This window comes from Dunckerocampus dactyliophorus, chromosome 3 (genome assembly GCF_027744805.1).
Source record: "Dunckerocampus dactyliophorus isolate RoL2022-P2 chromosome 3, RoL_Ddac_1.1, whole genome shotgun sequence".
NCBI classification, from domain to species: Eukaryota; Metazoa; Chordata; class Actinopteri; order Syngnathiformes; family Syngnathidae; genus Dunckerocampus; species Dunckerocampus dactyliophorus.
The window spans coordinates 6,624,046-6,646,856 of NC_072821.1; the positions used below are offsets into that span (position 1 = coordinate 6,624,046).

Genomic DNA, 22,811 nt, shown 5'->3' on the forward strand with positions numbered 1-22,811 from the left:
TTTAAGTTACTGTGTGAGTGGATATTAAAATACTTTTATAACAAATGATCATTTCTTTTAATCTCGATATAATATGATAGCATATAAAGAATTCTGACATTTAATAATATTTTAGAATTTTTTTGAACATTTCCAACAAGTTAAACGTTTGCATTTTCCATGTAACAACCATTACATATCATATTAAGAGCATCTGGAAAGTATTCACAGTTTATACATTTATGTACATATTATTCCTTAGTTTAAAATTAAAACATTAACAAAAATGTTTTCATGCTGTCATTATGGAATTTATGTCATTTTGAAATAAGGCTGTCACATAACAAAATGTGGAAAAAGCAAGGCACTGTGAATTGTTTCAAATATTCAATATAGTGTTTCTGGCCATAACGATTAACAAATTCAAGACCACCACAAGTTATTTAGAATAAAACAATTAAATTGCCTTATATTATTAAGACTAGATCCTAGCTACTTTAGGGATATTTCAAATAACAGCCAGCGATATCATGTGCCTCTTTTTTAGGAGGTACATTTGAGGAATTGGGTCATCTTTAATATGTCCTATATTGATGATAACGGCTGGATAACAATTTTGTTTCCACAGTTAAAAATCCGCTGATGCACATTGTACTGATCTTTTCAAGTTCTTGTTGTCAGTCAACGAGTCACTTCCAAACATATGGCATCTTAAGCTTGTTTTTCATGCTCTGCCCTCTTGTCAGTGCTCACGATCTCTCCCTGGGATGTTTGCTTTCTGCCTCTTATCCCTGTAGTTGTGCCAGAGCAGCTCCACAAATGCACGGGCCCTGGAAATCAGCCATTCGCGGCAATACAGTATAAGGCCTCACAATGCCAATTAGCTAATGGCCAATAAGCCTGCTTGGCGCGAGATATAATCGGACGTCTATTTCACATGAATTAATTCAACGACGAACTAGTGTAAATAATATAACAAGTGCTCAAAGACAGATGGATAATTAGTTCCCAGACTGAAGTACTCCTAGACTGTTGGGTGTAGGAGAAATGAATGAATCAAGTACTGACTGTTTTGTAATTGATTCTAGTGTATTGCTGGGTTTCACGTGATGTCCTATCCGGTTGCAGTCATCGCTGGCTCGGACAGATGGGGTCAAACAAGTGTAGTCGTAGATGTCAAGTGAAATTAGAGGGAAAGCTCCTAAGATAGTCCATCATAAAAGGCAAAGAAGTTAAAGAAACAACCAAAAAACGGAAAGAATGGCGGCTGTTGAACCTGTCCCTCTCGTGGAGTGGAGTCGAGTATGAACAAGCTCAAGTTCACACTGACCAGAAAAATGTTTCGTTGCCCAGGTGTGTCCTCTTGCATGAAATGAAAGCGTTCCTACTCAAGACATATTTAACATCTTACCATTAACCAAAACCTCCAATGTAAATAAATTCCACTATACTCAGTTGTGCAGTGAAAGGCAGCAAAGCCTTCTCTGCTAGCCTAACCACTATTAGAAGCACAGATAACATTTCTAACTAAAATCATAGTATTTGTTCCATTAAATAATATGAATTGAATCCCAACAGTCTATTATCTTCATTTTGTAGCGTGTTTCTTGGCTGCAGTGCTTCCAGTAGTGTACGTTAGATTTTTTTTGCCCAATCAAATGTTGCCATATCAGTGTAATCTGCTCAGGGCTTTCGGAATCAAATTTCCAGGCATCCTGTCGAGATCGCTGTCACATCCACAGTAGCAATGGGGCCGTTTTTTTTAAAATGCTTTTTTTTAGCCAATCAGATTTCTGATTTGACTTCTAGTTTGCCTCAAAGCCAGCTTGCAGGTCCCCAGTTCTGATTGGTTGATCAGAGCAAAGAGGCAGGCCCCCTCGTCCTGATTGGTGGATCAGAGCATGATAAGTTACGCCCACAATTTCGTAATAATGAGCTGTCTCAGGTAATTAGATGTGTTCTACTTAAAAGGTTTTATAATTCTTTCATCTTATTTGATAAAAATTGATTGTGACCTGCTTCAGATTGTGGGGGTGCTTTTTCACACAGGGCCATGTAGGTTTGGATTTTTTTTCTCCCTTAATAATAAAGAGTTTCATTTAAAAACTGCATTTTGTGTTCAGCCCGCACGGTAGTCTAGTGGTTAGCACGTTGGCCAATACAGGAACAGCCTGGAGATCGGGAAGACCTGGGTTTGATTCTCACTTGGGCATTTCTGTGTGGAGTTTGCATGTTCTCCCCGTGTGTGCGTGGGTTTTCTCCGGGCACTCCAGCTTCCCCCCACATTCCCAAAAACATGCAGGTGAGGTTAATTGGCGACTCTAAATTGCCCACAGGTGTGAGTGTAAATGGTTGTTTGTCTGTGTGTGCCCTGCGATTGGCTGTCGCCCGAGGTCAGCTGGGATGGGCTCCAGCATGCCCCCGTGACCCTAATGAGGATGAATGGATTGGATGGATTTTGTGTTCAGTTGTATACTGACTAGTATTTAAATTTGTTTGATGAAATCAGGAAGAGGGCAAACACTTGATATCCTTCCCTCTATGCGACCGTTTGGTATAGCATGTAAATGAGGCACTAAGAGGACGATTAAAAGAATTCAATTGTTAACGCCTTGAAGAGCCGTGTTGCACGGTGACAAAATCTTCCAGTCTAATGAGCTAACATGCGGTACGTTCACTAACAATGTTACAGGCTGAGGAAGATGTGTGTGAGGAGTCCAGAGCCAACAGGCTTGGAAGTCAGTTGCACCTCACAGTCTTGGGGGGAGTACTGGAGCGACAATTGATGAAGCCATATCTGTCTAATTGCCGTACGAAGTAACCTTTAACATGCATTCATCACATCAGGAGTGCATCAGGTCCCCATTTTGCCTGACCTTTAGTCAACCACCATCGCAACATTGCATGACGCTCCCCGCATCGAGATTAGCATGAGGGAAATGCAAGGTGGCCTCACTGAAGAGGCTCGGTTTAGGACAGGTCGTGTGAAGCTGGAGAATTTAGGCACAAATGTGACTATGCGTGATAAACTACTGGCTGCGTACGTGTCAAACATTATTTGTGAAAAATAGTCAATTAGTGCAGCTACCGGAAGACGGTGCTTCCAAGGTGACATGTGTTTAAGGTCAGCGTGTTCCCTACCTTGCAGGCGGCGAACACCTCTTCATCCTCTACTGTGAATGCAACCAGGGAAATTAATCCATCCAAACATATCCTGTAACAAGCATATTAAACAAGGAGATAACAGAATGATAGCCAACGTGTTGTTTTACAGAGCTGCTGCAGGCGGACTGCAAAAACATCCTGTTATCATGTGTGACTTATATTTTTGAAACTTTCGTTTCCATTTAGCTCTTCATGTTGATAAGGCTCACTCTTAGTTGGTGCACCTGCAGGAACAACTGATTCACGTATTCGGCTAAATGAAAAGACAAATATGACACATTCTCTGAACCTGCAGAGATCTTCACAAGGACCTTCTATTCTATGTATGTTTTGAAATAGTTGGAGGTGAAATGGAAATTTCAAGGTTGTAATTGTTACATTATTGAGGTATAGTGATGATAAAAAGATTTGGTCTTTTCTGGAATGGTGATTTGGTCCTGGATATTGGAGGGGACCAAAACCTGACATGTTTATCATGGTTTTATTGAGTGACTCCGCTATGAACTGTAATTGCAATCTGTAGAATGATTTTCAGTGGAAGACAATATCGATGCGCTGTTTGCAAAATATGCACACAATTTCTGCTCCACAGAAAATATTGATCAAGTACAGGAAGCCCAATAAAAAGACTTACCTTCCATGTCTTCCACCATCACCTGTGGTAATCGGCGTGGGGAGTGTGGTGTCCAATCATCAGGACTGCTATCATTGACGTGGATGTTTTGGGAGTGCAAGGTTTTATTTGCCGTTATTTTTCATGAACTTAACACGGTGCACTTATCTTTTGACATGTTGTTTTTATGACACGGCGGTGATTGAACACTGCAAAAAATAAGCAAGTTCTGAGTGCACCTCAAACTCCCTTGTCAGATTTTTAGTCAGCAGATGCGGAGATATAACTGTATGGACAACTTGTTTCAAACAAATTATGTATGATTACGCAATGTCAGTAAAATTAGCTGACATTTAACAAATAACTGTGTATGTGCAGTACTGCCACAACCTAAAAAGGGCACATTTCCAATTTATTTATGTATTTATTTTATGATGTATTTATTAATTGTATTTACATAAAATTATTACTTGCATTATGTCATTTTGATTGTTTACATGTCATTTAATTATTTATATCGTGCAACAATTGCACATCTTTTATTATTTATTTGTGTACTGTATATTTTTGAATTTCATCTCAATGTATTATTCTGGAATTGTGAGTATTGTATTATTTCATTGTTAAAATAATGCACACCTTCAGCTAGTCTGTGCTCCTATTATCCGCCACTGACATTCATATCATTTACCAAAAAACACAACAACAAAGAGATTGGAAGCAGGTGTTCCAGTACTTTTGGCCAGTGTGTCATTAAGTGCTTCGGTGTCAATGACTTTAGATGAGGTAATCGCCCAAGATGGTCCCCTTCACATTTGTTGCATTCTCATGGCGAAATGAGGACGAATGTGCGGGAAGAAGTTGAAAAGGAGCTTTCATTAATCCCCGTCACCTCTCGTCCGACTTTCACTCAGATGTTACCAGATGTTACACCTCTCCTTTGCCAAGATAATCCATCCACCTCACAGGTGTGGCATATCAAGATGTTGATTAGGCAGCATGATTAATGCACGAGTGTGCCTTAGGCTGGCCACAATAAAAGGCCACTCCAAAATGTGCAGTCTGTGGTTATGAGGCTAGCTGGATGTACTGCCCAATTCTCTGAAACACCTTTGGAGAAGGCTTTTTGTAGAGAAATGATCACTCAATTCATGGGGAACAGCATGCCAAGTACACGCTCCCTGCTGGTGCTATGTCATAAAATTGCACATTTGTATAAAAATTACCAACATCCACTTCCTATTTGTGAATAAGAACAAAGCCCCGCATTTTCCGTTGTAGGTACAAATATTACCTATAAAATCACAAACAGGCACAAATCATCTTCTCATTCACATTTTTACTAATAGAGCGCATTCAAGAGTCAAATTGCATGTTGAGTACAATACATTTGTACATGTTGGCAGATCTGCAGTAGAATTTAAAGTACTCCCTGGCTCTCACGCCCCCCAGGGGGGCCCGCACTACTATTTGAGAAGCACTGGCTTGAGGTGAGACCACACCTTGCTCTGCTCTGATTGGCACACAGGCAGCATGGAGAGGAAGGACACAGTCACAGTGTATGCATGCATGCATTCAAGGAGGAGCGCCTCATGCTGGGCTGTCTTCTTTAAGAGGCTGCTTACATTGGAGGATTCAACATTTACACAATATCTTTATTCTCTTTTTCTAAGACATGAGCAAAAGCCAATTTCTAGACAGTAAGTACAACATCTTACATTTTCTGACTGCGCTTGACATTTATACATATGCAGAATATATTTTAATGCACACTGGGACCGCAGTATAATTTAATTAATGTGCACAGTTTTATAAAAACTATGTTTTACTTTAAATCCCTTGCATGTGTCGTTACACAAAACAAGGTGACACTTATCAAGTTGATGTACTTTTTGTACATGTTATTTATAAATGTGCAGTAATTGAGTGTATAGTTGAGATGTACATACATACAGAATTACTATTCTCAATGCAATTCTGGATTGGATGCTTGATAAGTTTTTGTTACCCTGTACTTGTACATGTGTAATAACAATAAATTGAATGTCATTTGTTACTGTTAGTAGATGGAAAGATCAATATTAATTGTTAAAACCATTAATGACAGCAGAAATCACATCCATTACATCAGTGCGGTATCACTTTCTTTTTGTCGTTGTGTGCTTATAATTAGAATTATATGTAATACATTAAATTTATTCAATTAGAATTATGATCACCAGATTATTTAATTATAATTTAATAAATTAAATGATACAATACGTTTTTAAAATTCTAATTGCATTTTATATAAAAAATATATCATGGTATTTGATTCCTAAATCACTTTGATTAAGCTAATTTGGTCATTAAAGTAATTGTTTTAGTGCAGAGTTCACTGATATTTCATGTGGCGTCAAAGGTCTTATTAGAGCAATGTATCGGTATGTATTTTCTTGGCATGATTTTATGTGTCTTTGGCTTTGAATGTTAATACTGTTACGTCATTAAAACATTTATAGTATGCACATCATTTGGCCCGCATTCAAAATCAATGCTAGTATGCCTTATTATGCAAATAACAAGACAGTAAAGTGTTGCTCACTGGAGGCTTCACGCTTGTGCATCAAATGAGGCATAAGCTTGCAATGAACACAACTACGCTAATACAATTCTGCAGGATTATTGGCCTTTTTCTGCAAGAACATTATGGACACAGACGCAATGATGCAATAACAGCAAGATCATAGCACTTCAATGCCCCTTATTATGCAAAAGTTACTTTTTTACCTCCGCCAAGCACAGCGCGGAGGTTCTGTTTTTGCCAGACTTTATCTGTTTGTCTGTTTGTGTTCAAAATAACTTGAAAAGTTCGGAATGGATTGGGATCAAATTTTCAGGAATTGTCGGAAATGGGATATGGAAGAACTGATTCAATTTGGGGGCGATCCAAAATTCAAAATTTCCCCAAAATTCACCCTTTTCACTAAAACTAATGACCTACTACTACTGCCACGTTTCTCACCTCATTCCAACATCAACTCATTCAACAAAGTCAGGAGATTCGTGCCATTTGCCACAAAATAAAAATTCCCCCATTTTTTCTTCCGGAATGCAAAATGCCTTTGATCTAAAGAGTTCTACCTACTTCCACATTTCTCAACCAATTCAGTTGTTGCGAGCTATCTTGGGAACCTGTCACTAACAATAATAACACAGGCTACTATTGTGACTGCACTTCAGCTAAAACTCAACTCTGAATCCCCAAGGTCACTTCCTGTCCACACGTGCGACATATATTGAAACATTTATTGACATTTATTGAAACACACACACAAGCACAAGTCTTATTTATGTCTTAATGGCTTATGTTCTGATTATAGCTTCCACAGTATATTGGGTAATATTAGTGTAAAGGGGTATAGGGGTGTTATTTCATATCTATAGGGCTCTAACAATGATAAGAAAATCATATTTAGACAGTCATTAAGAGGTTTTCTATGCTCTAACTATGAAAATTCTACTGAGCGGAAATTCACTCATCATGGTTGGGTCTGGAACCGATTAATCATGATAAACAAGGGATTACTGTACTTCTTTAAAGTAATTTACCCAACACTGGATATATGGCATCTATTACGTTGGACAAGTACAGAGTTACAATGCACAATACCTCTTTTTGGAGCCACATACTGCCGGAGACACACAGCTCACTAGCATTAAAGCTACAGAAACACAAATGGATGTGCTCCAATTCGGGCTTGCTCAAAGCACTTTTTAAGTGTCTACATTTCAGCATCAAGGCTAGAACCACACACTTCCAATATACTATTGTGGGGTCAGAGACTTATTTAAAATTGATATGGGTGCTTTTATGTACTGTATTCATACAAAACATGGCTTCCATATGAATTATTCATGAAACGTTTGTCGTTGTGTTGTAACACAAATGACATGAGATGATTTGCATCCAGCGCACAGGTTGTGACTCATGGATGTTTTTGATGTTTCTCTTTGTGTGAGCAGCACTGACCTTCACACTGGTTGAGCAGAATGCCACCTCCTCAGGAAAATGGCTGCTAGCATGCATCAACTGAGCGCAGACCTTCAGCCCGGCAACGCCAGCTGTAATGTCTCTTCCTTTAGGTGCCTGGACAACGTCCTGCAGCTGCCCACCTTCACCACGGCCGCCAAAGTCCGGGTGATCATCACCTTCATCCTGTGCGGCGTGTCGGCCTTCTGCAATCTGGCTGTGCTGAGGGCGGCCTATGTGGACGGGAAACGGAAGTCCCACGTCAGGGTGCTGATCATCAACCTGACGCTGGCCGATCTGCTGGTGACTTTTATTGTGATGCCGGTGGACGCCGTGTGGAACATCACGTTACAGTGGCTTGCGGGAGATGTTGTCTGCCGGGTGCTGATGTTCCTCAAGCTCCAAGCCATGTACTCCGGTGCCTTCGTCACTGTGGTTATCAGTCTGGACCGCCAGTCGGCCATCCTGAACCCCCTGGCCATCAAAGAAGCCAGGAAGAGGAACAGGTTCATGTTGGTGGCAGCGTGGACCATGAGCATCTTGCTGTCCGTCCCACAGGTGAGCTTGCTGGCTGCAGGTCAGCTTCTAAAGGTCAAACAAGAACATTACTTCATCATTCGATCATCCATTGTACCTGTCATGCCATTGGTGTACTCATGTGTATAGAAAGACAGTCACATGGTTTTCATACACCCAAGATCTCATTTGGTTTTTGTCGCAAATTAGTTTTTTGTACACTGTCTCAATTTTTAATAGTGCACGAAACAAACTACTCTGTTTGCCCTGTGCTGTATCATTCTGCTAAATCGAGTGCCCAAACAAAGCAATCTATATGTTTCTGAGTGACTGTCCGTGCATTTTCTTATTCAGTGTGACTGCTAAATAACCCGCCATGGAGCCAAAGAACGTTGAGAGTCCCAGCACTTTGTTACATTCATCATGGGGCCAAAGAACGTGGCGAGTGCCAGCAATTTGTTACATTCATTCGTCATTTATAATTATTTTGCATTGTTTTCTGCATGTAAAACTATAATTATTCTCTATAAAATGTATTTTTAATTAATTCTTTTAGGCGTCTGGAAGGTATTAATTGTATTTACATGATTTCCGATGGGAAAAATTGTCTCAGTTGTCGTATGTTTTGTTTTTCGTCAGACCTTTTGGAGAAAAATAACAAAAAAACGAGGTTCCACAGTATTGAAAATATGTTGAGTTCCTGACTGTTTTTCCGGGTCACCTTTGAGCACAAAATACCAGAAATGTATCTCGAATTTGCCCTGCGATTGGCTGGCAACCAGTCCAGGGTGTACCCCGCCTGTCGCCCGAAGTCAGCTGGGATAGGCTCTAGCATGCCCCCACGACCCTAATGAGGAAGAAGCGGTATAGAAAATGGATGGATGGGTATCTCGAATTTGTTGCACATAGAGCCAAACAAGCAAAGCTATGATATCATCATATTCATAGATAGTTAAGACGCTGCAGTACACAGTCATATTTTAATAAAGCAAACCAAAGGTTGCCTTTATGTTTAAGCCATGAGACATATGGCATAAAACATTTAAAGTGTACACAGATGTCACTGGCTAAATCCAGCATTTACTCTTAGAAATGATGATTTTCTTGTGTATTAGATATAAAATCATCCTTCACTTGTCTGCACATACATCGGAGGTGTCTAAAGCAGCATTATTGGCCCTTGGTTTACTGAAAAGAAAATTCTGTATTAATGATATATACTAGGGATGTTCTAATCCAGAGGGTTTTAAAGATTAAGACATGGAGAGATTTCTCATTTGGAGAAAAGCTGCCAGAAGCTAATCAGACTGTGAACTGAGGCATGGTTACTATAAATGACAATACAGTGATATGGAAGTGGCAGTGTGCAAGGCATTATTGGAAGCGCACATTACGTGCTTTAGGCACACCTTGCAATCCAACCTACCTCAGTGTTCACACCATCGGCGTCAGCGTGTGGCTGTCTTTTCCTTGTCTGTTGAACAGCTGCTTGCTTCTTGATGTCTAAGTGGAAGCTGTAAAAATTCTACATTTGATAAATTTTACTTAAGATTTGTCAGATTAACCCACGTAGATGTTCGGACTCGCACCTTTAATCACCAAGTGGTTCTAATGACGCTCATTACATTCGGCTGAGCAACAACTTTCAAGCACCTGCGATCACCGGTTGTGTTTCATAACACACGTCATACATAAAAGAGATCGGTGTTGACAATTTAGTGACAAGGTCAATATATTTAGCAAGTAAGGGTGCGCATTTAAGTGTTTCTTGCATTGTACATTTATTCGGTAATTAAATACAAGCAATCAACAAAGCTAAAGTACCCGCTTCATCTTATACTGATGTGCAATGCATGTTTGAAAGCTGTAAAAACCCCTCCATAATGCAACACAGCCCCTGACCAACAGAGTCAAGAAGGCAGAGCTTGGACACACTTGCCTTCATGGAAAAACATGCATTGGTGTCCTAAGTGTGGCGCAGGGGCCATCCATGGAACGTGGCTCATTGCAGAAATAAAATAAACAAAAACCCAGCAAAACTGGAAAAATAGAGCAAAAAGGCATAATGTAACTGCAAAAAATTAAAATGTTGATACTACTAACTAATAAAAACACAAAGATTTGTCTTTAAACATATGTATATATTATTCTTTATGGTTTATTTGGTGTCAAAAAATGTTGACAATATCTTTGGGCTTCAGTTTGCGGGACATTTCAAAACGCACCTGCATTGTTTTGTGACTTGGTTAAATCAAAAAGTTTTTTGTCCAGTCATATTTTTTCATTGTACTTTTCTTCAAATGAATGTTAAAATTTTGCCTCGTCTTGTTCTCGTGGACCCAATCTCGTGCATCATGAGTTGGGTGTCTCGTGATATCCCTAAGATATACTATTAGACATTACACTAAATTGCTTTGTCACGTATGACACAAAGCTAAGGTGTGGATGTTTTGTTCAGATATACTGACCTACATTCAGTGACGTGCGGTCAGGGGAGGCAGGTGAGGCAGAGCCTCATGATGTCATGATGAAAACTACAAAAATGAATAATAACAAAATAAATATTAATATTTGTCCATTGAACTGTTTTATACATTTACAGTATTTTTTCTGTATGATTCCAATCATTTTTTAAAAATTTTTTAAATCGCTGAATTTGGAGATTTTCTGATCAAATTCAGGGAAGAAACCTAAGAGGCGACCGTGAGCATGGCTTATCGGCTTAGTGTGCAAGTCCCTCCCACCATCTGAGCGCACACTGAGGTGGATCATGGTGCCTGCCTATTTGTCAGCATGTGGCCAATAATATAATGTTGCAGAATGTCTTTAATGTAAGTGTGACATCTTTATTCTTGCTAATCAGACAAGAAAATACAGTACATAGAAATGTCATACTGGCGGCACTTGGGCGTGTGTGAGCTGGAAGGTGCTCATCAGTGATGTCCTTCCCCAGAGGAGAAGCCAGCAAATTATTTTTTTGTTGTTTTTTTTTCTGCTAGCACCAGCCCCTGCCTCTGATTTTCTTCGTTGTCGGTGTATTGTATGTGACTGAGCATTATTTGTGCTTGTAAGTCTGTCAGTAGCTCGATCCCTGTTGCTGCTCTTCAGCCTGAATTATGTATATTTTTACCTGCATTAAGGCTTGTCTCTGTATCATGGGGTTGTCACCAGTGATACCACCATGTCGTCTCATGATAAAACCCCCAAAAAGTGAATTTGAATCATTTATAAAAGTTAGCTTGCTGTGAGCTCTCAGTACAGTAGATCCCCATCTATTCATATTGTATTGTATCATATATAAATTTTAAATATATATATATTTTTTATGGTAAATTAAATACAGTGGTTTGAAAGTGCTATGTGGAGGAGAAAATGAATTCTGCATTGCTGTATGGCAGTGCAAGAACCTTTTTAATTTTGCATAACCTCTGCCCCTGACATGTTTGTCACAATATTCCCCCGATGCTCTCTTAAACAATTTGTGAGCCAACACGGACGAGATGTAGAGATCAGGAGAGTTCATGGCCACTTTACTCATGACACTGTAATTAATCAAGCTTCAATCTTTCATATTGGAAGGAAAGAACTATAGTATATAGGTTTTGTTTTCCTGCGCAGATATTCCTGTTCCACAACGTGACCATCAAGCATCCCGAGAACTTCACGCAGTGCACCACATGGGGAAGTTTCGGGAGACGCTGGCATGAGACAGCGTACAACATGTTTACCTTCTCGTGCCTGTTCCTGCTGCCGCTGGCCATCATGATCACGTGCTACACCAGGATCTTCTGTGAGATCTCCAGGCGCCTGAAAAAGGACGACAGTGAGTTCTATGATTAATCATTTCCAATTCAAGTTGTATTGATTGAATTTGTTCCTTCCTGCCAGTATCTTCCAGTGAAGTACATTTGCGCTGCTCCAAGAACAACATCCCCAGGGCTCGCATGAGAACCCTGCAAATGAGCATTGTGATCGTGTTGTCCTTCATCATCTGCTGGACTCCCTACTACCTGCTGGGTCTGTGGTACTGGTTCTTCCCAGACCACCTGGAAGGGAAGGTCTCCCACTCACTGACCCACCTCCTGTTTATCTTCGGGCTGGTCAACGCCTGTCTGGACCCGCTCATCTACGGTCTCTTCACTATTCACTTCCGCAAGGGCCTCCGCAGGTTCTACTCTAGATCGGAAGCCACCATAGACACAGATGTTAACACGATAATAACTAGATTCACCAGTGGCACAAACCCGCTGAAACGGGAGGTCAGCCCCAGCAGCCAGGAGAAGTTCATGATGTGCGGCAATAATGACAGCTCAATGACAGGAGGCAGTGTTCTAATGACACACAACAATGCAGAGACATACCTGGAGAGCGCCATATGAATACAAATATGACAATTTGCTTACGTAATTCAACAAATCCAGATTTATGCTGTGACATGTACTTTAGGGATAAAAGTATTGAGGCACACTTTGTAATGTAATTTATTTACATTAAAACATTTTTAAAAGAAGATGAAAAAAATAAAGGTCTTGTAATGTAGTCCAATAAGTTAATAATAACTTTTTGTAAAATTACCAAATAATATATAACTATAATAATATATAAGACAAATAATATATAACTATTATATACAAACAAATATTTGAAAACCCTATTTTTAAAAAAAAAGTGAAGAATAATAAAAACTAATATTAAAAAATGTATTTTTGGTTAAAAATAGTTAAAATTTTCGCCAAAAAATACAAATAAAATATCAAAATGCTTTCAAATTTTAACATTTTTTTTCAAAAAGTCAGAGAGGCAAAACAATCCTGAAATGTAGCCCAATGATTTTCAACATAAAATTACACAAAAAAATTTATTAAAACACAAATTCGTAAAAAAAAAAAAACCTTTTGAAACAAAATTCACAAAAGTCCTCAATAATAATTAAAAAAAAACATTTAAAAAACATAAAACAATAGAAATGTAAAAATGAAAAACAGTAAAAGCTAAACACATTTTAATAAAACTTTTCAAATCTCAAAAACAAACACTACTTTTTCCAACAAAGAGTGCCCTATTACAGATTAAATTACATACATCTAGAGATGTGTGGTAGAGCCGGTTAAAGAGCCTGTGTGTGCGCTCACCAAAATTGTAACTTGTGGTATTGCTGATTAAAAGTGTTAACTGACTCCGCTGTCCCCTTCAGGTAGCTTGAACAAGACATAGCAGACTTACATAAGTCATAGAAAATAAATACTATTGATTGGGCGATTAGTAAGGGCTGCTTGTCTAGTGATGCCCTGACTTAGTCATCTTGATGAAAAAGGTCAATACAGTGTTCCCTCATTTATCACGGGGAATAAGTTCCCAAAATAGCCTGCAATAAGTGAAATCAGTGAAGTAGCCAACTTAATTTTTTTACAATTATGTTTTATGGCTATAAAACCCCTCATCCTACACTTTATACACTTTTCTCAGACAATCTAGAACATTTTCTCACATTTCTCCCGTTTAAACACTCCCAAAAAAGTTAAAATCTTTGTTTGAATTTTAATAATCAACCTACAGGTCAGACACAAAAAATTATTAAGTCACTCACGCGTATTTCATTTCTGGTGCCGTGCGTTTTCATCCTGGCGCCGTTCTGCTGTGCTTTAGCATTTTTGTATTAAAACATATTGTTGCAGTACTCCTCTTGTTGCAGCCCACCTCCTTCGAACTAAAGATTCATATACAAGCTAGCAAGCAAGCAAGCTAGCGATGAGACAGGCAGGGCAGGGCAGGCAGGGCAGCGTGAAGGAGATGGTCTACAGCCAATCAGGACGCAGAAAACAATGGGTGGTGCAGACAGACGAGAGAGAGAAGAGACACTCAACTTCCCACAATGCAACTCTTCTTAAAGGGCCAGGTTCGGCCTGTAACAGCGTTGATGCCGTAATAAAAAAGCACAAAAGAAATCTGCAAAACAGTGAATCCTTGAAAGGTGAACTGCGATATATTTTAAAAACAATAAGTCTTTGAGCCTGACCCAAATAAGCTGCACCTTTTATTCTTCAATCAAATTGGATCAGTTGGCAAAGGCGCTGTTATGAAGTGCAGTCATGCCACCAATATGAAATGAACGCAAATGAACAACACAGCAAACACACACAGGAAACCTCATTGTCGGAGTACTGGCTGTCGTGGAAGCAAAGTGCTGCTAAAGGTGCCAAGAAGCTCTTTCACTTGCAGCTCTTTGGCAACAACTACATCACTCACAATTCTAATGAGGCCTTGGAGAACAAATTAAAAATCAATATCAGATCCCTGTAAGTGGAATGCTACAATGAGCCGTGTTAGAATATGAATGAATTCATCTCTGTGCACACGAAAGCTGACACGTCACGTTGAGTCAGTTGAATTTAAATAAGAAGCTTCATTCTTTTCCTTTGCAACTTCCTGACTATACTACCACTGAGTAACATGAAAATGATTAGCAGTTCTTTATGTTTTTACATAAGCACCCGTCTCCTGCAGTCGCTTCCATGTCTGCGTTATAGCTTTGTGCCTTTCATCCATTGACAGAGCTCTGAAAATGAGAAGACAACATCTGAATGACTACGGCTACAGAAAACATTGAAAAATACCAGGCACACATTTAGGTAGGAGACACTGAGGAAGCCAACCTTTCCTGGAGGTACTTCTTGCAAGCTTCCTCTCCTGTGACGCTTGTTTTTTGTTGCCATGGAGATTGTAGATGCGAAACAACATACGGCTTAATGACGTCATGCTCGTCAAAACGTAGGACGAGGAGTTGACTCTGTCTATTGCTTTTTATGGAGGAAGAAGACAGGGTGGGTTCCTTGTCACCTGGATGAGACGAACAAACCTTCAGTGATGCTTGAGTAATCATTTACTCATACGTCTTACATGAAGCAGACAAAGTGGGACATAGCGTATTTTCTCAAAAAAGGCACATTTAAAGATACAGTAAATACATGTGACATGAGATTCGCAAAGCAGGGCTGTCAATCGCAAAGCAGGGCTGTCATCTGCCTCGAGAGGGTTAAAATATTTAATTGTGATTAATTGCATTTTGTCCATAGTAACTCATAATTAATCGCAATTAATCACAGCTAGAACGACGTTTTTATCTATAATAAGTAGGGATGTAAATCTCTTTGTGGTAAACGATCCGATACGCATCTACATACATGAATTAAGATACGAAAACAAAAACAATATATTTTAAAAACAGAATGATTCGATACAGTGTACAAACGATATGATTCAACCGTGAAGTTTTTTGACGTAGACATTAACCTTACATCATAAAATAAAGAAACCAATACTATAAAAGTGTCATTCTTACAGTATTTTCAAATAAAACATTTATAACATACATAAATATGTACTCATATTTCTAAAAATATATAGCAAATATACATATTTTCTATATTAGTAGGAGGCAGATCCTTGGGACTTGTTCATTTTGTGAGTAGCTCACAGGCTGAAAGTGTCAGCACCCCTGCTGTAAATGTTTAATGAGCTGTGCTACTAACTAGCCTTAAATAGTACCTTTACTACAGCCAATGAATAATGTTTCCACAAAGTCGTCCAGCTTAACATACAAGTACGTGACACCATGATTTACTTGGCATTTCCACTGCATGTGTGTTAGAAGAACACCTACTTTCAAATAAATGCCTAGTAGTCCCTGTAATTGAGTAAATAAATGTCATGGGCCACTATCTATTTATTTATTTTGGGCTTTTCGCCACAGCAAGTAAATCACATGACTGATTTGGGTTACTTTATTTATCTACAGTATTTATTTATGCTGGATGCCCTTCCTGACACAACCTTACCATTTATCCAGGCTTAGGACCGGCAATTAACCGCGTTAAACGAGGGATTATTGTATTTCTAGGTAAAGCGGTACAAGTTATTTAATTAAGGATTGCATTCGCATCGCTTATGTATTGGCTGCACGCTGAGACCGGATGCCATTTAGTAAGCACTACTTCATTGATACGTTCGGTAGAATGTAACATCAGTGCGCCAACAATGCCATCTTTTGGTGGAAAGTATGAACTGCACACACTATCGAATATAATTGATGAAAAAGATGAAAAACACATAGTAATATGACAAATATGTATTCATGTGTTAATGTGTTCCTGAAATGCTAATTTGTTTTGTGTTTCCTGAAATGCTCAGTGGTTTTGCCGTTGGTTAATTTGTTTTCTAAAAGTGTTGTACAGTTTCTTAAAGAAAAAATATAACCCCTCCCTTTTTATTTTTTTTTACCTTGCATGAACAGAATGTGCTGCTTGACGTTCAGTGTGTAAACAGGATTGCATGGCGTAGCCAACAGATGACTAGTGGGAGGAATTAGGGCACATACTGTGGCTCTGTTGACAACATCTTGCAAGAACATTTTCCCATTACGATGCACCACAAGTGACTTTCCGGGAAACCACAAGAAAACAAAAATATGATTTGCAACTGTTCCTTTCCCGTTTTCCCTCTCTTGATAGTCTGTTTTCCTACCAAGCCCTTCAAGAATGCCACTGATGCAGTAACAGTCAGCAGGTCACCACTGTCTTCTGGCCTGTGTATGAGATTGAAAAACAGATATAAAAGTGTTTATTTGAATAATAAAAATGCATGCATTCATTGTGGAAATATTGAAAATCTTAGGTAACCTTTGAGAGAGCCGCAATGTGAGAGCTGCTGCTCCTCGCCTTGTGTTCATAACATAAAAAGCTCCACTCTTACAAACCACCATAAGATGGATTTCACCTGCGGTTAAGGTCTGGGTAATATCAGCGCACGCAGGCCAGTATTCCACAAACTGCAGCCTGAGGAAGGCACTGTCTGTTGATAGCGTACAGACAGACAACGGAGCACCTGAAGGAGAAATGACGATAGCGAGACTCAAACAAACCCCAAAGCTGTTTTGGGTATTAAAAAGCCTAACAAGCACAAATGGCTATTTGCTTAGCAAACTGATTCAGCCTCATTATATGGTTTTGGGTGAGTTCCTCTGAGGGGAATGCTAAATATATCTGAGATGTGGCCTTCTGGATCACGATATAAAGTACGTAGTTGCATGGCATGGCTGCAGGGGGCTTCTTTCAGATGTCACAGCAGCTGGCCCACATGAGGAAGCTTGAGTTTTCGTAGTTGCTAAAGTGAAGCAGATTCTTTCTGTAGCTGATGATCCTTATTCATAATTGCAAGGTGTGTGTATTTAAAACTATGCCACTACAAAGATAATCACTTTGTTTTGATTTCCTTTTAGTATATTTATTATTGCAGCTCGAGTATTGGTTATCATAAAATTGTTCATGTTTACCAAATTAAATGGCCAGTGAGAGTAAGTTCAATCAATTAAATGCAGCTTGTTATACCATCGGTTGAAGTAATGTTAATAACTTTTCTTCCAAAGTACAGTATTGACCCAAATATAAGACATCCCTGAATATAAGAATATTGCTTGAACACCGCTTTTTCAAGACCTGTTGTTGAAAAAATATGTTTTAAGACGCTGAAAGACAAAAAAGACAAAATTGAAACATGTTTTCAATGTCAATTGAAATCTGGTATTAGTCCAACAGACTGTATAATACACTCTGTATAGTGAATTTATCAATAATCCCTATTATATTTCTGCATGCTAACTTAAGACATAAATTGTGAAGAAAGTTATTTGCTTGTAGGAGTGTCACAAGATCTCATGTCACAAGAGCTCCCGAGATTAAAACGTGAAAAGATTTCTTGCTCAGGAAAAAATAGTCTCTTAGGCACTAGTTAATTAATCACACAATAAATTAAAATGAACTCAATTTTGCCGGCTTCAATATATTGCCATGTGCATGCATGTCTGTTTTCCTCATCCTCTGCCTCCAAACAGGCAGGAAGTGGTTTCACTGTGTGCATTGATTTCAGCACCTTGGCGTTTGTTCCATAGAACAACGGCATGAACGGAGTGAGCCCTTTTGTCAGTCATACAGTCTCTTTGTCTTGGTGGGTAGAGACGGTGCCCCTAGCATACACAGAGTGCAGACGAACAAGCGTAACATAGTAGATATATTCGTAGATTTCAGATTTATTTTTTCCATTGTACTTTTCTTAAAAGTTAAAATCTCGTCTTGTCTCGTTCTGCTTCGCCTCATCTCGTGAACTGAGTCGTGACACCCCTACTTGCTTGCCTGCTTGTCTAAGTAATAGTGAACCCAGAGCCCATATGGTCAGGCTAAATATCAAAGGTAAAGCCTGTCACGGTTAGGTACTGCAGTGGGGGGTGCTAGCACACCTCATGCACACCTAGTCTGCCAGAGAATAAGATGTCGCAGGGGAGATCAGTGTTGGTGGCTAAGTCAGCAACTCTGATCTCTCCTGCCTTGCTATATTCAATGAGTATTCAGCCCAGGGTGGGAGAAAAGTTAGGACAATTCCAAGGGCTCCTGACTGATAGGGGCCTCAAAAAATACTGAGACGTAACAACAGCTGCCCAGGCAAGGCCCAATACAATTTTCTTTCATGGGGCCCAGAATTCCTGATTTAGTCCCCTCTCGATTCTGTTTTTCAAAAATGTGACAAGCGTTAAACGTAGCAACTTCTTCTGTTCTTATTGGACGAGGGAGGGACCCTCCGGCTCATCTGCCTCCCTCTGGTGGACAGAGGCAGCTGGATGAATTAGCTTTGAAATGCTCTGAATGAAATGCTTTGCTGGGATGAAATTCATTACTTTGAGTGTTTGAGTGTTAAGCTTCTGTGTGATGAGTTTAGCGTTCTTTGTTAGATGTAACCATGAGTCGGACTGTTATATTGAGTAATGAACTCCTGCGATTTCCAGTGGGTTGACAAGCTCGTCGTGAGTTCACTTATAGCTCGTGTAGAGCTACCGTTTCCTCACTGACTCACGTGCGGCACAGTATTTAAACTATTAGCAGTAGTTCTGAAGTGAAGGAAATGTCACAAGATTAGAACATCGTCATAAACTAGCCGCACCGCTGCATAAGCCGCAGGGTTCAAAGTTTAAGAAAAAGCAGCTTATACACTAGTAATTAAAACATAGATAATAGCAATACCACTGAATGATGTACTTACCAGCTAGCCTGTCCCAGACGCACACCAGAGAATTGCTGAGGCCGAGCACAATGAAACGAGTGCATCTACTGATGGCGGAGCATAGGATTTCTGCTGCGTTGGGCCACAGCACAGACGGCTGAGGTTCTGGATCTGCATCATAACCAGAGAGGGACAAACATTTAGTGATGTTTTATTGGTATGAATATGGAAAGTAAGCTTTTTTTTTAAAACTGTTTTTGTGTGACCTTGTTTGGACTTTGGTGTTTTGGACAGATTGTGGTAGAGAAGATTGTAGCTTCCGCTCCACCAAAAACAAACATTGACTGGACATCCTGCTGAGAGAAGGTGAAAGGTTAAAAACATTACATTGAAAACATGGGCATTGTTTGAAATTCTGCTGTATTCTCCTTTACAAACCTGAGTTTGGTTTATTCTCACCATGACAATGATCGCATTTCAGGAGAAAGTGATAAGTGCAATAGCTGAGAAAAACTAAATGCAATTAGCAACAACTGAATCTCTCAGTGTGGATTTGTATTAACTTTTTTGTACCTTGGTGACTCGTTTGTCTCATCCAGAACTAAACAGTGAGTCAGCATGTTGGAGAAATCTGCCATGGTCGCTGCCAAACAACACAAACATGCTGGGTTATATCCGAACACATCTCCATAAGTGACACAAGTAAAAGTTATATCGCATTCAATCAATGACTTCTTCATTTTAAGTAAATAATACCTGCTGATGGAATAATTTTATTCACCCGAGCAGCTAGAGACCATTTCATATTTGCAGAGAGTTTAGGATCCTTTGGATAGAAAAGCACATAATGATTCAAATTGGGCCTCAAATCCTAAACAAGACCGCTTCTGAACATAAAAGGACATTATTTAATTCGAGTGTACAATTACTATACAACAAAAACTGCCTTTAACTTCAAATGGACTTTACTTTTACTGTATTACTATCTTACACTTCAGCTAGACTACCACTACTGCCATGAACTTCAACTACATTGTCACAATATCACAATTTACAAGGTTTCTTTTTAGGAAAGTGGGACAATACAAGCATGTGCAACAGTAATACTTTTAATACTTAGAATTCTTCTTTTACTTTTAGTAAAGTTTCGTATTGGCTGAAGTGCAGCATGTCCTCTGCGTGGAAATTCAGTATGCCTCTATACCAAACCGAGCGCTGCATACCAAAAAATCAGAATTCTAATACATGCCCTTTTACACCCCTGATACCAAACTATATGATTGCATATTATACTTTGAGACATTTAACCCACCTAGAATATTCATTTACCAATCTATAATATATTTAACTTCAGCCGGAAAGTACATTTATCGCCCCAAACTACACTTAGTACCTTTAGCTCTCTCAGCCAGTCTTCGACAGGAAAGTAATAGATATCCAGCCAAATATCGCTGTTGCCTGGAAGGACAAATGTAAAGAAATGTAATTTATATTTTCAAATATAAAGTCTAAATGACAATTTCAGGAAGACTTGGGGAAAATGGTGAAATGATAATGACAGTGACCCTACATACACTTCATTGTTACAGCTCCATAGTCGCCTCCTTCAGATATTTCAAAGTTCAAGCAAATGTTCCTTTTGTTGATATCCTCCTGATGTGGGAAAAAAAACGAAAATAGTGTCTGTCCATAAACTTTAAAGCACTAAAAAGATAGATAAAGGTGTTGATAGTAGTAGTAACTCACCAATGTGTTAATAACACTGAAGAGATAAATACTTTCTAAGTTATACAGAAAGATTCTGGCAACACCTGAGGAGACATATTTGACAAATAAATAAACTGGCAGGTTTGAATCATCTATCATCTCATCTGTCACGTAAGCACTGCTATTAATGTGAGAGTTAATGTTGTGGCTTTATGTAACCTCCACTGAAATTATTATACTGTTGACAGAGCATCTCATAACACGAAGAGGCCGAGTATATTGTACCCACCCATATCATCAATACTGGCCAGCAAATAGGAGGTCTCGCTGGTGGTGGTCATGTGAATGCATGTAATCTCCAGGCAGTCCTGCAGCCACTTGGCCTCACAGGTCAAGGTACTTGAACACCACACAGACAAGCCCCCGGCGTGACCTATGCTGAGGTATTTGCCGTCGTCTGAACATGAAAGGCAATTGGTGTGCTTTGGAAGCTGCAGGATGAACAACAACAGGCAAACAAAATCATAGGACATGTGCCAATTCAAAATAATGCAAAGTCATATGAAAGTATTTCCTCATATCGTGGCCAACGCTGTAATGTCTTTTCACCTGAAGAAATAAATGCAGCCGCTCCAATAGAGCATACACGGTATCTATAAAGCTGACAGGCAGGAAAAAGTTGGCATGGATTTGAACCTAAAATGAGTGGATTTATTCAATAGCTAACTGAAAGAAAGCTAGAGACAGATCTGGTGTGAGTCATGTACAGTACAATACAAAATAATATGTTATGTTAAAGGTTACCGTAAGGCAACAACTTTATTTGCAAGGTACTTTAACAACTATAGTTAAAGATACTGTGCATTGCAGATAAATGCATTAATAAAATATAGCTAAAAAAAACACGTTAAAAGGTGAGTATAGGACGATTAATATAATAAAGCAATAAAACAAATAAAATCAGCATCTCAATCTGGGTCAAAGGCCTGAGAGAAAGTGGGTTTTGTTGTAATTACATATTATTTAGTTGTGGAAAAATACACACAGCAAACAGAAAGAACAAATATTTTTGTAGTCATTAAAAATGTAATTACGTGTTTTTCATTGGACTGTAATGATATATTCTTTCATAATTAGTACTTTTGTTGCTGCCACTCTATATGATGAAATGCGGTAATTAAAAAAACGTACCTGCTTGGCAATGTTAAATTGTAACACGGCGGGTTTCTTCCTCAATTTCCCTGCACTCCCAGAAACTGACGTCATTTCTGAAGCGGTTGAACCTTTTGCGTTATACATGGACAGTAATCAGGATTAACATAAAAAAATGTAAAAACATTTTTTAAAAAGCTATTTAACGCGTTGGCTCTAGCATGTGTAGCTAAAAGATTGTTTGTTTGTTTTTTTAGCTAATGCTAATTTCTGTTAACGTTAGCTAAACGTGCAATTTATTACTGTTCTAGATATATAATAATTTCTACCACCCTATTTTAATTTCAAGGTTAAACCATATCTTCTTTTTAAACAAAAGTTGTTTAGTATTGTTTGAAATCTCCTCCTAGAATCCGGACGACGACGCTTAAAGAACTGTCAACGTCGTCATGGCGTAGCTAATGTTTGCAGTTTGTCGTCCTGGCAACGTCTCCACGGAAACATTGAGATTATGGGATACCGTCGCGAGGCTTGGTTAGGGAGTAGTAACAGCAGCAGCAGGTACATATTTGAATATTTATAATAATGTTTAATATTGTAGTTTGAGGTGTATTTTTTTGT

The 22,811-nt window shown here is 38.9% G+C and overlaps 2 protein-coding genes across 3 annotated transcripts; one reads left to right on the forward strand and one right to left on the reverse strand.

Annotated features, from left to right (window-relative positions):
* Window positions 1-5,361: 5,361 nt before the first annotated feature.
* LOC129178384 (putative gonadotropin-releasing hormone II receptor) lies at window positions 5,362-12,741 on the forward strand. Its single transcript, XM_054770576.1, has 4 exons — window positions 5,362-5,457; window positions 7,763-8,327; window positions 11,904-12,108; window positions 12,174-12,741. The coding sequence occupies exons 2-4, from the start codon at window positions 7,809-7,811 to the stop codon at window positions 12,662-12,664; spliced, it is 1,215 nt and encodes a 404-aa protein (XP_054626551.1). The 5' UTR covers window positions 5,362-5,457; window positions 7,763-7,808; the 3' UTR covers window positions 12,665-12,741.
* A 428-nt stretch (window positions 12,742-13,169) lies between these two features.
* wdr93 (WD repeat domain 93) lies at window positions 13,170-22,650 on the reverse strand. 2 transcript variants are annotated; one of them, XM_054770899.1, is made up of 15 exons: window positions 22,230-22,650; window positions 21,328-21,529; window positions 21,078-21,142; window positions 20,906-20,984; window positions 20,725-20,789; window positions 20,088-20,157; window positions 19,905-19,974; window positions 19,791-19,834; window positions 19,598-19,687; window positions 19,371-19,502; window positions 16,961-17,165; window positions 16,806-16,866; window positions 16,563-16,719; window positions 14,939-15,122; window positions 13,170-14,841 (listed from the first exon to the last, which is right to left on the reverse strand). In XM_054770899.1, exons 1-15 carry the CDS (start codon window positions 22,335-22,337, stop codon window positions 14,757-14,759), a joined length of 1,617 nt encoding a protein of 538 aa, XP_054626874.1. In that variant the 5' UTR covers window positions 22,338-22,650; the 3' UTR covers window positions 13,170-14,756. The 2 variants fall into 2 exon arrangements, with proteins under 2 accessions (XP_054626874.1, XP_054626873.1); XM_054770898.1 differs by having other exon boundaries at window positions 19,598-19,684; window positions 19,770-19,834.
* Between the last annotated feature and the right edge of the window lie 161 nt (window positions 22,651-22,811).